Source organism: Nesoenas mayeri, assembly GCF_963082525.1.
Source record: "Nesoenas mayeri genome assembly, chromosome: 5".
In the NCBI taxonomy this organism is placed as follows: Eukaryota; Metazoa; Chordata; class Aves; order Columbiformes; family Columbidae; genus Nesoenas; species Nesoenas mayeri.
The window spans coordinates 68,440,324-68,460,370 of NC_137548.1; the positions used below are offsets into that span (position 1 = coordinate 68,440,324).

General features: G+C 48.0%; 1 protein-coding gene across 1 annotated transcript in view; it reads right to left on the reverse strand.

The window, feature by feature from the left end:
- Positions 1-4,982: 4,982 nt before the first annotated feature.
- Positions 4,983-20,047, reverse strand: part of PLCB2 (phospholipase C beta 2) — a 59,962-nt gene continuing 44,897 nt past the window's right edge. Inside the window, exons 31-32 of the mRNA XM_080345701.1 lie at positions 6,219-6,305; positions 4,983-5,801 (exon numbers count right to left, since the gene is read on the reverse strand). Coding sequence (XP_080201827.1) covers positions 5,529-5,801; positions 6,219-6,305 — 360 coding nt within the window. The 3' untranslated portion in view covers positions 4,983-5,528. The remainder of the gene's footprint in view (positions 5,802-6,218; positions 6,306-20,047) is intronic.

The following is a 20,047-nucleotide window of genomic DNA, read 5'->3' on the forward strand; positions in this document are numbered from 1 at the left end:
GAAAGAGCAGGGCTTTGAAAAGATTTATAAATTGAAACAAAAGATCCTGCTCATCTGTAGCTGTGAATCCTTTGCACTTGTGTTTTAAATTAAAGTAGATCCTGATTTATTCATAATCCTCTTGCAGTGCTGAGATGCTTTAAAATGTCTGTTTCTTGGCGACAGAGGTAACAGGTTTAACATTTAACATCCTTTTATACTTTGGCCCAAGTGTGACTAAACACAGTGAGGGAAGGTCCTTGAAAGATTGCATTGAAGTATCTTACGAAATTTAAAAAACTCGTTACTCTATTTGTAAAGAATGCAGAAAGTATCCATCTTCCTGTCCAATACAGAATGAAATAGCTGATTCTTGTGTTTCTCTCTTTACAGTTTGTGCATGGCATATCACCAATTAGCTGCTCCATTATGTAGATGAGTATGGAATGAAATGTAAATCCTAAGGTAAACCCAGATTTGTTGGGAGACTGAAGCTCTGTCTCCAGGGCCAGGAGCTCCTCCCCAGGAAGGGGCAGCCAGGCTGCAGAACTGTAAGCAGAGCAGGTTTGTAATTTGCATTCGCGAGGGAGATTTTGTGTATGCTGAGTGATACCTGGGTACGTAACAAATTGTAACCTCTTCTCTGAAGAGCTCCTCGCCTACTCCCTGGGTAATTATGCTTTGAGATGTTGTTTTCTCTGAATATCTTTCTGTTTATGCTTTCAACAAGGTTACACTTATGTCTCAGGGTTTTTTCTTGTTTTGTGTCATGTTTCACCTGAATCCTTCCCTTTCATTTTTCCTTCCTGCCAGCATTGCTGGTATGGAGTCTCTTCCTGCTGCCACAGCCCTGGCAACCAGCATGCAGCAGGCCTTTGAAGATGCCAAGTTGAGTTTATGTGAACAATTTGCTGAATCAAACAGGGAGCCTGTGACTGCTGTCATCTCCCAGTTGCACTTGTTTATATGTAATGGCGCCTGTCCTCCTCAGACAGGGCTCTGCATTATCAAATGCAGTAGCGTATTGTCCCATTTATTTCAGAATGGGACAAACCTTTCTCTGGAGGCCCCTGTCTTTTAATCAGTGGTTACAGAAGGACCTTAGATCAAATGAGGCTCACGACTTTAAAGATTGTTCAGTCTAGTGAGGAATCCTACGCTTCCCCCTGTAGCCTGGAAAGCGTTTTGCTGTGCCCTTGGTCCTGGTCTATAAACGGAGATAATAATAAGTAGTGAATCTTGAGTGTGTGGGGCAGGGAGAGTGGCTTTAAAATACAGGAGCTGCTGTGCAGCACTTCCTTCTGGAGCAGAAACGGTCACGTCAGCACCAGATCTGTATTACCGAGGTAGAAGATAATTTTGGATCATTTAGTACAAAGTGAGGCTGAATGGTGGCTCTCAGCTGGGTGTGGTTTGTGGGAATGCCTAGAGAAGCTTGTGCTCCGCAGAGTGGTTACAAAATACTTGAATACAAAGTTTCTTTTAGTTGCAGGAAAGGGATCAGGGAGAACTACCTGGACACACTGTCCAGTCTGCAGTTAAAAATGAGGCACTGTAGCTGTGCAGACTGGAAGGAAATGCGTTACTGTTGCTTACAGGGGAGGAGAGGATGGTCAGAAGTGTGTGTGGAGCTGCAAGGAAACATCAAAGGCTTCTGGATCCCTGACTGCCCAGGGAATGGTGACAGGAATAAAGCCACAGCAACCAGCTTGGAGCATTTTCTGGCTATTTGCTGCTCAGGGTTTGGTTGACAGCATCATATTCCCAGGCATCTGTATCTATTCACAGCAAACTGATTTGCTTCAGCAATGACCTTCAGGCTCTTCCTGGTGTCTGTGAAGTGCTCTGAAAAACACCGGTGCTGAATTCTCATGAGGGCAGCTGCCTGCAAGGGCTTGGCCGAGAGAGGGGTTGGACTGCTGTGTATTTGTTAGTAATGCTCCTGTTTTCGAGTCCCTGAGCTTATCCTTCAGGTGCGATGTCTTGTATTTGTATCTCTTGGAGTGGTTCGAGTCCTCCTTTGCTTAGGGATCCTCATTATTTATTTTTTTAAGAATATAGTACAAAGTTTGGGTTCATTAAAATAAGTATTTAGGGTAGGAGAATGTAGTGGTAGAGAATGACATTCAGAATATGCCACATAAAAGATGAAAATGTGAGAAAAAAAAAATCTAAGATTATGCCTAGATCTACTGCTGTTTAGTGTCTGACCAGGCACTATTATCATCTTAATCACCATTGAATTTGGTTTCTGTAAGTAACAGACTCATTAGTGACCTATGTGATCCAAGTGCTGTGTGTTCTGTGGTCGGCGAGTATCCCCGGTGAAGTGCGAGCACAGGCAGGGCTCCCACAGCTAGTGCTGCAAATCAGAAAGTGGCGTTTCTCCCGAGTATGTCAGTAACCAGGTGATGTGACTGAGCCGCTGTGCGGCTGGAGGGCTGGAGACTACTCTATAAACCAACAAAGGTGATCCAACTTTTTAAGAAATGCAACATTTTATTTCTTTTTAGAAAATAAATAAGTCAGAAATGTACAATACATAATTCCAGTATGATGTGAACACCACAAGGGAAGTACGGTGTCTTCTTGGGTGTCAGACCAGGCTTGGAAGATCTCGTCTCTCATACCTACTTGAGCTGTTTCGGTTGTTCGACTGTCTTTATTTTTCTTTAATAGCAGCACTTCACACTGTGTTTGTCAATGCAGTTTCCGGGTGTAACTGTTCTCGTGTCCCAACCACTGCATGCTGTAGGTTGGCTGTGACTGAGCTCACTTTTTCAGAGAAGACAGAAACCCGAAGAACAAGCAGAGGGGTGAGTGGGGACTTTGGGGTCTCTCTGCTGGGTGGCACAGCTCTGGGGCAGCAGCGAGACATTGCTCCCGACAGGAACATGTCATCTCCTCTAGTACTGTCTCAAATTAAGGGCAAAGGTTTTCATAACAAGAGGATGGAAGAAGCTCCTTTTTCAGACCATAGTCTAACTGTTTTTTCTTCTATGTCTGGGTTTAAAGACACTTGACCCTCTGGGGATCTCTAAGGTAGCGGTAAAAGGGGCTCGAATGGCCAAATAAATACATGGAGGGTTTTGGCAGCATGGGGTTCTCTGGGCTGCAGGTGCTCAGACTTGCAGCAGTCACAGATCTGCTCAATTGCGGGTTGAGGTTTGGGGGCCCCATACCCCCCATTTCTCTTCAGCAGTGTTGGGGGGGGGGGTGTTGTTTGGGTTTTTGTTGTTTCCTTGAACAATTTGGCAAATTTGACCCACAGTAATTTATCTCTAGGATGAGCACTTGTAATGAAACAGTTGCAGTTCCCATTTTATTTTGTGTCCCTAAGTGTATCTTCTCCTTTAATTACATCTGGCATTTGCAGGTGTGTGACTGGAGAGGGTTGACTTTTTTGGGGGAGGGTGATGAGGGTCAGTTCCTCCCCCTCTGCTTGTGACATCTGGTGACCAGAAGCCCCAGTTTCCCAGGGTCCCGGTGACTGGTGCCAGTGTACTTTGGCAGGCTGAACTCCAGCTCTTGGGCTAATGTTATGTCAGCCATGATACAAGGAAGGGCAGGACGTGGCTGCTCTGTACTGAATTATTGCTATTTCCTGCTTTTTTAGGAGCCATAAGCAAGGTCTGTCTTAGAAGGTGCTAGGAAAAGAGCTGGACCATATGTTTCCAGTTCCTTCCTCCTGGATGAGCGAGCACTTGCTGTGTCAAAGCTGTTCAGTGCATGAGGTCAGAAAACAGGTGAGAGTATGTGTGGAGGCAGGGGATAGCAATGTAAGTTCTGTATTCACAAAATAAGGCTTTGCTGGCCTAGCAAGTGGAAGGGTAAAGACGGGGAAGAGGAACTGACCCTTTTTCTGTTGCAAGACAAGGCCAGCATGCTGGGAACCTGCCCTGTGAGTGTCTTCTGCTTTAGGTTTTGTGTAAGTGAAGACAGAGCAGCAAGTCTGCAGCAGGGCTGATAGAGGCCGAGCACCATTTGCTGTTCAAAGTCACAGGGCTGGGCAATTTCTGCTAGCGTGGGGCAGTGGAAGGAGACTGATGTGTTATGTCACCAAGTGGGGGGCTGCTCTTGGTTACAGATGCACGTGCTTCCTGAAGAAAGGGGAAGGGACGAAGGCTTTGAGGTAAGATGTGTCTGTGTTCCTGCAAACAGCAGTAGCATGTGTTCCTCCCCACAAGGTCCTCAGGAATATTTGGATATTTGGGGAGTGTGGTTTTCCCAGCAGCAAGGAACAGATTCTAGAGCTCACTGCTGAGCCCGCTGTTCTCATTAGATGGGATGGCAGCTTAGAAAAGCAGCTCCAGAGAACTGCTTACTGCTACCTGAATGGATAATTCCACGTGGTTTCTTATGAGCCATATTCAGCTTTGTGTATGAGGGAATCTTATGGGCAATATAACTGGCTGGTTCTTTATTTGTGCAACAAAATTATTTTCAAACTGTTTAGATATTTTAATTGTTGTCATCTAAGGCCATAATATGGAACTAATTTAGCTGTATGAAAAAAAGTGTTGGTGAAGCTCTAAAAATGTTAAACTGCTGTAGAAGAGAACTCTGCAAGTGTTTCTGTGGGAGCTGGAACAAATGATGAGGCTCTTACACTCATCATATGCCTTGTAATTGCCCAGGGAGCCTGCTCAAGGCTGGCAGGTCTTAGGGAGATGTGGATCCAGATCTGAGAACTTGCCCGAGGGCCTCTCAGAGTCAAAGGTAGAATCAGGAGTGAGAATCAGCCCCTGGGAATAAGAGGAGGTCAGAAAGAAAAGCTGTGATGCTGGTAATGCACATTTCCACAGAAGGAAATGCTGGTTTGTGTTGTGTGGATACCAATGTACTGAAAACTGTCCTCATCGGACTCTGGGGGGGTGGAACACACCACTTAAAACAGCCAACACAGGTGGTGCAAGGCAGTGGTGCAGTGACAAAACGGGTCTGGGGTTCTACCAAACTGACCTTTCCCCCTGGGAGCAGAGGCTGTGTCTGCCTTAGCAGGTAGTGTTGCCAGAAAAAATGGCACTTTAGAAAACAACAGTTTTTGCTGAGCACCTGCCACCCACACTGCCCTGCACTTCGGGAGGTCTATTCTGGGATGGCTCTCAGCTGCCTGGAGCGCACTGGGGTGACTGGAGAGGGTCTGGTAAATTCTGTTTGAAGCGATTGTGCTCTGATGTGAAGAGCTGTGTGTGACAAATGTATATGACAGACTTATTTACTTAATCTAAAAACTGAGGTCTGAATCCAGACTAAAATATGAATGTAGATGCTGCTGTGAATGCCAAGGCCAACTTGTCTTGAGGCGCAGGCTGTTGTGCTGCTGGAACACCGAGGGCCGAGGCTGTGGAAGGAGAGCGCGCAGCCCTCGGAAGGGCGAGGCCGTCAGCCCACGTCTGCTGTCAAGGATAATAAAGTAGTAAATTCCTGAAGGACTGCAGGAGTTCCCCGGAGTGGAAAGGGACTGTAGTAGTTTGTCAAGCCGGTCTTTAACTTCACACTCTACCTCCATAAACCTTCTTGAAGTGGAAATGCAAGGGAAGCATCTCTCAAAGTTTGCTTTCTTCAATCTCAACAGCTGTTTCGGCTCCTGGGGGCTCAGGCCAGGCTATCGTAAGCATTGATGCCTCTGCCACTGGCATCTTCCCTTCCAGTTGTTGTGCAGAGCCTTTTTCTCCCTCTAGAACGCTCTGAACTGCTTCCCCGTGTGTCTCCGTCTCTCCAGCACAGCCCGCTCGCACACAGTTCTTCACCATCTCCTGCACCTCTGCGTTCAGACTCTGCAGTTTCTCCTCATATTCTGCCAGCGCCTCCTGCAGGAGCTGCAAACAGAGACCTCGCATCATTCTCCAAACAGCGACGTCAGGCCAAGAATGGGATAAAAACCAGCTCTGAGAGAGACCAGCATGGTGACACGTCAGCTCTGCACAACCGCGGCCTCAACCCCCCGAGGAAGGACTTGTCTCCACCCCCACGCGCCTCTGTGCTTGCCTGACAATGGCAGCGGGGACAGTCTGTGAACGATGTTGTGCTGATTTACACTATGTCTGATGGTGCTTTTGCATCACACTGTGCATGAGAGGGGTTGGATGGGGGTGTTCAGTCCTCATTGTGCTCAGGAGGGGTGTCTGGGGTGTGTGGAGGGTGGTGCAGCGTTAATTACTGACCAATCCCCTCTGAGATTAGGGATTTACGGTACTGAGTAACAGCCCTGACCCTGAGCGCTGTCTGTGCTTTACCTGACTTTCCTTCTCCTTGATGGCTCTCAGATTCTCTGCCTGCTTCTCTTCCAGTTTCTGCTGGTACCTGGCTGTCTTTTCTGTCACCTTCAAAGAGAACAAATTGAAAAACCCCACATTTATGTTTATATAAACAAATGGTTTAGCCCTCCCGAGCCCAGAGGAGCAAGAGCCAGGGCTGGGCAGCCTCTCGGGCCCAGCTGGTCCTGCTGCCCCAGGATAATGGTGTCGAGTGGGAACCCCTGAGCTCCAGGTAAGGCCTGAGTGTGTGTGAACACAGACACATAGACACAGACAGACACATGGACACAAACAGACATATGGACATAGACACACGTGCACAGTCGCACAAAGACGCACACAGGTAGACAGAGATGTACACACACACAGAGACACAGGCACACAGACACCCAGATAAGGACATACATGCACAAAGACACAGACACATACACAGCCAGACATACAGACACAGACAGAAAAATGGACACACATAGATGGACAGACAAAGACTCAGAGAGGGACAGACATATGGACAAACAGAGACAAAGACAGACAAACAGACACAAAGAGAGACAAATGGACACACAGACAGACATATGCACAGACACACAGACAAATGGACACAGGACAGACAGAGGGAGAGACAGAAAAAAGGACACACCTATGGATGCAAAGACAGAGGGACAAATGAACACACAAATAGACACAGAACAAACAGACATAGACAGACAAATAGACACACAAACCGACATGGACATAGGACAGACGGACACAAAGACAGACAGAAATAGACAAACTGACACACCAATGGACACAGGACAAACGGACACCTGGACAGACAGACACAATGACAGACAAACACAGAAAAAGACACGGACAGACAAACTGACTAACCAATGGACACAGGACAGACATATGGACAGACAGACACAGGGACAGACGGACAGACAAATGGACACACAGACAGACAAAACAGACACAGGACAGACTTACGGACATAAAGACAGATGGAAAAAGGGCACACAAACCAACACACAGACATACTGACAGACAAAAGGACACACATACGGATAGACAGACAAAATAGACAGAGAGAAAAACAGACACACAGACAAACAGACATACAAATGGAGACAGGAGAGACATACCGACAGACAAATGGACAGACAAACGGACATACGGACACAAAGACAGACATACGGACACAAAGACAGACACACAGACAAACGGACAGACAGACATAGGAAACACAGACAGACAAACGGACAGACAAACAGACAAAATGGACAGACAGACAAACGGACATAGGGACAGACAAATGCACACAGGCACAGACATATGGACAGACACAAATGGACAGACAGATAAATGGACACACAGACTAACAGACAAAATGGACAGACAAATGGACACACAGACAAACGGACACAGGGACAGACAAATGCACACACAGACAGACATACGGACAGACAGACACAAATGGACAGACAGACAAACGGACACACAGACAGACATACAGACAAGGACAGACAAACGGACACACAGACAGACACACAGACAAAATGGACAAACAGACATACGGACAGACAAACGGACAGATATATGGATACAAGGACTGACACATGGACAAACAGACAGACGCAGGACAGACAAACGGACACATGGACAGACAAAAGGACAGATAAACGGACACACAGACATACGGACACAAGGACAGACAAACGGACACACAGACAGACAAACGGACACAAGGACAGACAAACGGACACACAGACGGACACAAGTACAGACATACGGACACAAGGACAGACAGATACACGGAGAGACAAATGGACGCAAGACAAGCGAACGGACACAAGGACAGACATACGGACAGACTGACAAAATGGACAGAAAGACAAACAGACAGATAAACGGACACACAGACAGACACACGGACACACAGACAAAATGGACAGACAGACAAATGGACAGACAGACAAATGGACACACAGCCAGACAAACGGACACATGGACAGACATACGGACAGACAAACGGACACACAGACAAACGGACACACGGACAGACAGACACAGAGACAAAATGGACAGACAGACAAACGTACACAGGACAGACATAGGGACACAAGGACAGACAGACACATGGAGAGACAAATGGACGCAAGACAGACAAACGGACACAAGGACAGACATACGGACAGAAAAATGGACAGACAGACAAACGGACAGACGGACACACGGACAGACAAACAGACAAAATGCACAGACAGAAAAACGGACACACGGACAGACAAATGGACACAAGGACACACAGACAAAATGGACAGACAGACAAACGGACACACAGCCAGACAAACGGACACATGGACAGACATACGGACACAGATACGGACACAAGGATGGACACACGGACAGACAAACGGACACACGGAGAGACAGACACAGAGACAAAATGGACAGACAGACAAACGTACACACAGACAGACATACAGACAGAAGGACAGACAAACGGACACACAGACAGACAAATGGACATAGGACAGACACACAGAGAGACAAATGAACACAAGACACACAAACGGACACAAGGACAGACATACAGACTGCGAGACAAAATGGACAGACGGACAAACGGACACATGGACAGACAGACACACAGACAAAATGGACAGACAGACATACGGACACACAGACAGACATACGGACACAAGGACAGACAAACAGAGAGACAAACGGACACACAGACAGAGAAATGGACACAGGACAGACATACGGACACAAGGACAGACAGACACACGGAGAGACAAACGGACACACGGACAGACATATGGACACGCGGACAGACAAACGGACACACGGACAGACAGACACACAGACAAAATGCACAGACAGAAAAACGGACACACAGACAGACAAACGGACACAAGGATAGACAAAAGGACAGACAGACAAACGGACACATAGACAAACAGACACATGGACAGACACACGGACAGACAAATGGACGCAAGACAAACAAACGGACACCAGGACAGACATATGGACAGACAGACAAATGGACACACACACGGACAGACAGACAGACAAAATGGACAGACAGAAAAACGGACATACAGACGGACACACGGACAGACAGACAAACGGACACAAGGACAGACAAACGGACACACAGACAGACATAGGGACAGCAGGACAGACAAACAGACAGATAAAATGGTCAGACAGACACACGGACAGACATACGGACACATGGACAGACAAACGGACACACGCACAGACAAATGGAAACACAGACGGACACGCGGACACAGGGACAGACAAACTGACACACGGACAGACATACGGACAGAGAGACAAAATGGACAGACAGACAAACGGACACACGGACAGACAGACACACAGACAAAATGGACAAACAGACACACAGACAAACATACGGCACAAGGACAGACAAACGGACACACAGACAGACAAACGGACACACAGACAGACATAGGGACACAAGGACAGACAGACAAAATGGGCAGACAGACGGACACACAGACAGACATACGGACACAAGGACAGACAAACGGACAGACAAAAAGGACAGACAGACGGACACATGGACAGACATACGGACACACAGACAGACATACGGACACAAGGACAGACAGAGAGACAAACGGACACACAGACAGACAAATGGACACAAGACAGACAAAGGGACACACGGACAGACAAAGGGACACACGGACAGACAGACACACAGACAAAATGCACAGAGAGACAAAAAGGACACACAGACAGACAAATGGACACAAGGACAGACAAACGGACACACAGACAGACATACGGACACAAGGACAGACATACGGACACACGGAGAGACAAAAGGACAGACAGACAAACGGACACACAGACAGACAAACGGACACAGGACAGACATACGGACACAAGGACAGACAGACACACGGAGAGACAAATGGACGCAAGACAGACAAACGGACACAAGGACAGACATAAGGACAGACAGAATGGACAGACAGACAAACGGACACACAGACAAACGGACACATACGGACACACGGACAGACAAACGGACACATGGACAGACAAACGTACACACGGACAGACATACAGACACACGGACAGACATACGGGCACACGGACAGACAGACACACAGACAAAATGGACAGACAGACAAACAGACACACAGACAGACAAACGGACACACGGACAGACAGACACACAGACAAAATTGACAGACGGACAAACGGACACACAGACAAACATACGGCACAAGGACAGACAAACGGACACACAGACAGACATACGGACACACGGACAGACAAACGGACAGAGAGACAAACAGACACGCAGACAAACGGACACTCAGACATACGGACACAAGAACAGACAGACAGACAAAATGGACAGACAGACAAACGGACACACGGACAGACATACGGACACATGGACATACAAACGGACACACGCACAGACAAACGGACACACAGACAGACATACGGACACAAGGACAGACAAACGGACACACGGACAGACAGACAAACAGACAAAATGGACAGACAGACAAACGGACACAAGGACAGACAAACGGACACACAAGGACAGACAGACGGACAGACAGACAAACAGACAAAATGGACAGACAGACAAACGGACATACAGACGGACACATGGACAGACAAACTGACACAAGGACAGACATACAGACACATGGACAGACAAACGGACAGACAGACAAACGGACACACAGACAGACAGACGGACAAAATGGACAGACAGACAAACGGACACACAGACAGACATACGGACAGAAGGACAGACAAACGGACACGCAGACAGACAAACGGACACACAGACAGACATAGGGACACAAGGACAGACAGACAGACAAAATGGGCAGGCATACGGACACATGGACAGACAGACACACAGACAAAATGCACACAGAGAAAAAATGACACACAGACAGACAAACGGACACAAGGACAGACATACGGACACAAGGACAGACACACGGACAGACAAACGGACATACAGACAGACAAACGGACACAGGACAGACATACGGACACAAGGACAGACAGACACACAGAGAGACAAATAGACGCAAGACAGAAAAACGGACACAAGGACAGACATACGGACAGACAGATAAAATGGACAGACAGACAAACGGACACACAGACAGACAAACGGACACATACGGACACACGGACAGACAAACGGACACAAGGACAGACATACAGACACATGGACAGACATACGGACACAGGGACAGACAGACAAAAGGACACATAGACAAACGGACACACGTACAGACAGACACACAGACAAAATGGACAGAGAGACAAACGGACACAAGGACAGACAAACGGACACACGGACAGACATATGGACACATGGACAGACAAACGGACAGAGAGACAAACGGACACGCAGACACAAACGGACACAAGGACAGACAAACAGACAAAATGGACAGACAGACAAACGGACACAAGGACAGACAAACGGACACACGGACAGACATACGGAGAAAATGGACAGACAGACAAACGGACATACAGACGGACACATGGACAGACAAACGGACACATGGACAGACAAACGGACACAAGGACAGACATACAGACACACGGATGGACAGACACACAGACAAAATGGACAGACAGACAAACGCACACACAGACAGACATACGGACACAAGGACAGACAAACGGACACACAGACAGACAAACGGACACATGGACAGACAGACAAACGGACACACAGACAGACATACGGACAGAAGGACAGACAAACGGGCACGCAGACAGACAAACGGACACACAGACAGACATAGGGACACAAGGACAGACAAACAGACAAAATGGGCAGACAGATGGACACACGGACAGACAAACGGACACACGGACAGACATATGGACGGACAGACATACGGACAGACAGACAAACGGACACACAGACAGACGGACAGACAGACACACAGATAAAATGGACAGACAGACAAACGGATGGACAGACATACGTACAGACAGACAGACAAAATGGACAGACAGACAAACGGACACACAGACAGACGGACAGACAGACACACAGACAAAATGGACAGACAGACAAACGGACACACAGACAGACATACGGCACAAGGACAGACAAACGGACACACAGACAGACATAGGGACACAAGGACAGACAGATAAAATGGGCAGACAGACGGACACACAGACAGATATACGGACACACGCACAGACAAACGGACACACGGACAGACATACGGGGACACGGACAGACAAACGGACAGAGAGACAAACAGACACACAGACAAACGGACACTCAGACAGACATACGGACACAAGGACAGACAAACAGACAGACAAAATGGACAGACAGACAAACGGACACATGGACAGACATACGGACACACGGACAGACAAACGGACACACGGACAGACAGACAAATGGACATACAGACGGACACATGGACAGACAAACGGACACATGGACAGGCAAACGGACACAAGGACAGACATACAGACACACGGACAGACAAATGGACAGAAAGAAACACAGACAAAATGGACAGACAGACAAACGGACACACAGACAGACATACGGACAGAAGGACAGACAAACGGACACGCAGACAGACAAACGGACACACAGACAGACATAGGGACACAAGGACAGACAGACAGACAAAATGGGCAGACAGATGGACACACGGACAGACATACGGACACACAGACACACAGACAAAATGCACAGAGAGACAAACGGACACACGGACAGACAAACAGACAAAATGGACAGACACACATACGGCACAAGGACAGACGAACGGACACACGGACAGATATACGGACACAAGGACGGACACACGGACAGACAGACGGACACATGGACAGACAAACAGACAAAATGGACAGACAGACAAACGGACATACAGACGGACACATGGACAGACAAACGGATACACGGACAGACAAACGGACACAAGGACAGACATACACACGGACAAACAGACACACAGACAAAATGGACAGACAGACAAACGCACACACAGACAGACATACGGACACAAGGACAGACAAACGGACACACAGACAGACAAACGGACACACGGACAGACAGACACACAGACAAAATGGACAGACACACAAACGGACACACAGACAGAAATACGGACACAACGACAGACAAACGGACACACGGACAGACAGACACACAGACAAAATGGACAGACACACAAACGGACACACAGACAGACATACGGACAGAAGGACAGACAAACGGACACGCAGACAGACAAACGGACACACAGACAGACATAGGGACACAAGGACAGACAGACAGACAAAATGGGCAGACAGACGGACACACGGACAGAGAAACGGACACACGGACAGACATACGGACACACGGACAGACATACGGACAGACAGACAAACGGACACATAGACAAACGGACACAGGACAGACATACGGACACAAGGACAGACAGACACACGGAGAGACAAATGGACGCAAGACAGACAAACGGACACATGGACAGACATACGGACAGACAGATAAAATAGACAGACAAACGGACACACATACGGACACACGGACAGACAGACAAACAGACAAAATGGACAGACAGACGTACGGACACACGGAAAGACAAACGAATACACGGACAGACAGACAAAGAGACAAAATGGACAGACAGACAAACGGACACATGGACAGACAAACGTACACACGGACAGACAAACGGACACACGGACAGACATACGGACACACGGACAGACAGACACACAGACAAAATGGACAGACAAGACAAACGGACAAACGGACAGACAAACGGACACATGGACAGACAGACACACAGACAAAATGGACAGACAGACAAACGGACACACAGACAGACATACGGACACAAGGACAGACAAACGGACACAGGACAGACATACGGACACAAGGACAGACAAACGGACACACGGACAGACATATGGACAGAGAGACAAACGGACACAGACAGACAAATGGAAACAGGACAGACATACGGACACAAGGACAGACAGACACACGGAGAGACAAATGGACACAAGAGAGAGAAACGGACAGACAAACGGACATACGGACAGACAGACACACAGACAAAATGCACAGACAGACAAACGCACACACAGACAGACATACGGACACAAGGACACGGACACGCAGACAGACAAACGGACACTCAGACAGACGTAGGGACACAAGGACAGACAAACAGACACACAAAATGGACAGACAGACAAACGGACACACGGACAGACATACAGACACATGTACAGACAAACGGACACAAGCACAGACAAACGGAAACACGCACAGACAAACGGAAACACAGACAGACATACGGACACAAGGACAGACAAACGGACACAGGACAGACATACGGACACAAGGACAGACAAACGGACACACGGACAGATATATGGACAGAGAGACAAAATGGACAGACAGACAAACGGACACACGGACAGACAGACACACAGACAAAATGGACAGACAGACATACGGACACACAGACAGACATACGGACAGAAGGACAGACAAACGGACACGCAGACAGACAAACGGACACACAGACAGACATAGGGACACAAGGACAGACAGACAGACAAAATGGGCAGACAGACGGACACACGGACAGAGAAACGGACAGACATACGGACACACGGACAGACAAAAGGACAGACAGACAAACGGACACATAGACAAACGGACACAGGACAGACATACGGACACAAGGACAGACAGACACACGGAGAGACAAATGGACGCAAGACAGACAAACGGACACATGGACAGACATACGGACAGACAGATAAAATAGACAGACAAACGGACACACATACGGACACACGGACAGACAGACAAACAGACAAAATGGACAGACAGACGTACGGACACACGGACAGACAAACGGATACACGGATAGACAGACAAAGAGACAAAATGGACAGACAGACAAACGGACACATGGACAGACAAACGTACACACGGACAGACAAACGGACACAAGGACAGACATACAGACACACGGACAGACATACGGACACACGGACAGACATACGGACACACGGACAGACAGACACACAGACAAAATGGACAGACAAGACAAACGGACAAACGGACACACGGACAGACAGACACACAGACAAAATGGACAGACAGACAAACGGACACACAGACAGACATACGGACACAAGGACAGACAAACGGACACAGGACAGACATACGGACACAAGGACAGACAAACGGACACACGGACAGACATACGGACACACGGACAGACATATGGACAGAGAGACAAACGGACACAGACAGACAAATGGAAACAGGACAGACATACGGACACAAGGACAGACAGACACACGGAGAGACAAATGGACACAAGAGAGAGAAACGGACAGACAAACGGACATACGGACACACGGACAGACAGACACACAGACAAAATGCACAGACAGACAAACGCACACACAGACAGACATACGGACACAAGGACACGGACACGCAGACAGACAAACGGACACTCAGACAGACGTAGGGACACAAGGACAGACAAACAGACACACAAAATGGACAGACAGACAAACGGACACACGGACAGACATACAGACACATGTACAGACAAACGGACACAAGCACAGACAAATGGAAACACGCACAGACAAACGGAAACACAGACAGACATACGGATACAAGGACAGACAAACGGACACAGGACAGACATACGGACACAAGGACAGACAAACGGACACACGGACAGATATATGGACAGAGAGACAAAATGGACAGACAGACACACAGACAAAATGGACAGACAGACATACGGACACACAGACAGCCACAAGGACACAGGACAGACGTACGGAAACAAGGACAGATAGAGACAGGGACAGACGAATGTACACAAGACAGACAAATGGACACAAGGACAGACATACGGACAGACAGATAAAATGGACAGACAGACAAACCGACACACAGACAGACAAATGGACACATACGGACACACGGACAGACAAACGGACACACGGACAGACAGACAAAATGTACAGACAGACAAACGGACACATGGACAGAAAAACGTACACACGGACAGACAAACGGACACAAGGACAGACATACGGACACACGGATAGACATACGGACACACGGACAGACAGACATACAGACAAAATGGACAGATAGACAAACGGACACACGGACAGACATATGGACAGAGAGACAAAATGGACAGACAGACAAACGGACACACGGACAGACAGACACACAGACAAAATGGACAGACAGACAAACGGACACACAGACAGACATACAGACACAAGGACAGACAAACAGACAGACAAAAAGGACAGACAGACATACGGACACATGGACAGACATATGGACACACGCACAGACAAACGGACACACAGACAGACATACGGACACAAGGACAGACAAACAGAGAGACAAACGGACACACAGACAGACAAATGGACACAAGACAGAGAAACGGACACACGGACAGACAGACACACAGACAAAATGCACAGAGAGACAAAAGGACACACAGACAGACAAACGGACACAAGGACAGACAAACGGACACACAGACAGACATACGGACACAAGGACAGACAAAAGGACAGACAGACAAACGGACACACAGACAGACAAACAGACACAGGACAGACATACGGACACAAGGACAGACAGACACACAGAGAGACAAATGGACGCAAGACAGACAAATGGACACAAGGACAGACATACGGACAGACAGATAAAATGGACAGACAGACAAACGGACACACAGACAGACAAACGGACACATACGGACACACAGACAGACAATCAGACACACGGACAGACAGACAAACAGACAAAATGGACAGACAGACAAACGGACACACGGACAGACAAACGGACACACGGACAGACAGACAAAGAGACAAAATGGAAAGACAGACAAACGGACACACAGACAGACATACGGACCCACGGACAGACAAACGGACACACAGACAGACAAACGGACAGAGAGACAAACGGACACGCAGACAGACAAACGGACACTCAGACAGACATATGGACACAAGGACAGACAAACAGACAGACAAAATGGACAGACAGACAAACGGACACACGGACAGACATACGGACACACGGACAGACAAACGGACAGAGAGAGAAATGGACACGCAGACAGACAAGCGGACACTCAGACAGACATACGGACACAAGGACAGACAAACAGACAGACAAAATGGACAGACAGACAAACGGACACATGGACAGACATATGGACACATGGACAGACAAATGGACAGAGAGACAAACGGACACGCAGACAGACAAACGGACACTCAGACAGACATACGGACACAAGGACAGACAAACAGACAGACAAAATGGACAGACAGACAAATGGACACAAGGACAGACATACGGACACATGGACAGACAAACGGACACACGCACAGATAAACGGACACACAGACAGACATATGGACACAAGGACAGACAAACGGACACAGGACAGACATACGGACACAAGGACAGACAGACACACGGAGAAACAAATGGACGCAAGACAGACAAACGGACGCTCGGACAGACAAAGGGACACAGGACAGACATACGGACACAAGGACAGCAGACACACAGAGAGACAAATGGTCAAAAGACAGACAAACGGACACAAGGACAGACATACAGACACAGGAACAGACAGACACACGAACAATGCACAGACAGACAAACGGACACACAGACAGACATATGGACACACGGACAGACAGACACACGAACAAAATGGTCAGACAGATAAACAGACACACAGACAGACATACGGACACAGGGACAGACAAAAGGACACACGGACAGACAGACAAAGAGACAAAATGGACAGACAGACATACGGACACACAGACAGACAAAAGGACACAGGACAGACGTATGGAAACAAGGACAGATAGAGACAGGGACAGACAAATGTACACAAGACAGACAAACGGACACAAGGACAGACATACGGACAGAGAGACAAAATGGACAGACAGACAAACGGACACACAGACAGACATACGGACACACAGACAGACAAACGGATACACGGACGGACAAAATGGACAGACAGACATACGGTCAGACAAATGGACAAAAGACAGACAAACGGACACAAGGACAGACATACGGACAGACAGACAGACAAAATGGACAGACAGACAAACGGACACACATCCGGACACACAGACAGACAAACGGACACACAGACGGACACACGGACAGACAAACGGACACATGGACAGACAGACAGACAGATAAAATGGACAGACAGACAAACGGACAGACGGACAGACAAATGGACACAAGGACAGACACACGGACACAAGGACAGACAGACACATAGACAAAATGGACAGACAGACAAACAGACACACAGACAGACATACGGACACACAAACAGACACAAGACAGACAAACGGACACACAGACAGACATATGGGCACACAGAACGACAAATGGACACACGGACAGACAAACGGACACACAGACAAACGGACACACGGACAGACAGACACACAGACAGAAGGGACAGACAGACATACGGACCCACGGACAGACAAAGGGACACACGGACAGACAAACGGACACAGGACAGACGTACGGACACAAGGACAGACAGAGACACGGACAGACAAATGGACACAAGACAGACAAACGGACACAAGGACAGACATACGGACAGACAGACAGACAAAATGGACAGACAGACAAACGGACACACGGACAGACAAACAAACATACAAACAGACAAACGGAGACACATACGGACACACGGACAGACAGACAAACAGACAAAATGGACAGACAGACAAACGGACACACAGACAGATAAACGGACACACGGACAGACAAACGGACACGCAAACATACAGACACACGGAAAGACAAACGGACACATGGACAGACAAACGGACACACAGACAGACAAACGGACACACCGACAGACAAACGGACATACAGACACACAGAGAGACAAACGGACACACAGACAGGAAAAACGATACAGGGACAGACAAACAGACACACGGACAGATATATGGACACAAGGAAAGACACACGGACACACAGACACACATACGGACACACAGAATGACAAACGGACACACGGACAGACAAACGGACATACGGACAGACATACGGGCACAAGGACAGACAGACTCACGGACATACAAATGGACACAAGACAGACAGACACAAGGACAGACATACGGACACACGAACTGACAAACGGACACACGAACTGACAAACGGACACACAGACAAACGGACAAAATGGACAGACAGACAAACGGACACAGAGACAAACATACGGACACTCCGAAAGACAAACGGACACACAGACAGACAAACGGAAACAGAGACAGACAAATGGACACACAGACAGACAAATGGAGACACAGACAAACGGACACACAGACAAACGGACACACGGACAGACAAACGGATACACGGACAGACAGAGAAACGGACACAGAGACAGACAAACGGACACATGGACAGACATACGGACACACAGACAGAGAAACGGACACACGGACAGATATACGGACACAAGGACAGACACACGGACACACAGACAGACAATCGGACACACAGACAGACATACGGACACACGGACAGACAAACGGACACACGGACAGAGAAACGGACACACAGACAGACAGACACACAGACAAAATGGACAGACAGAGAAACGGACACACAGACAGACATACAGACACAC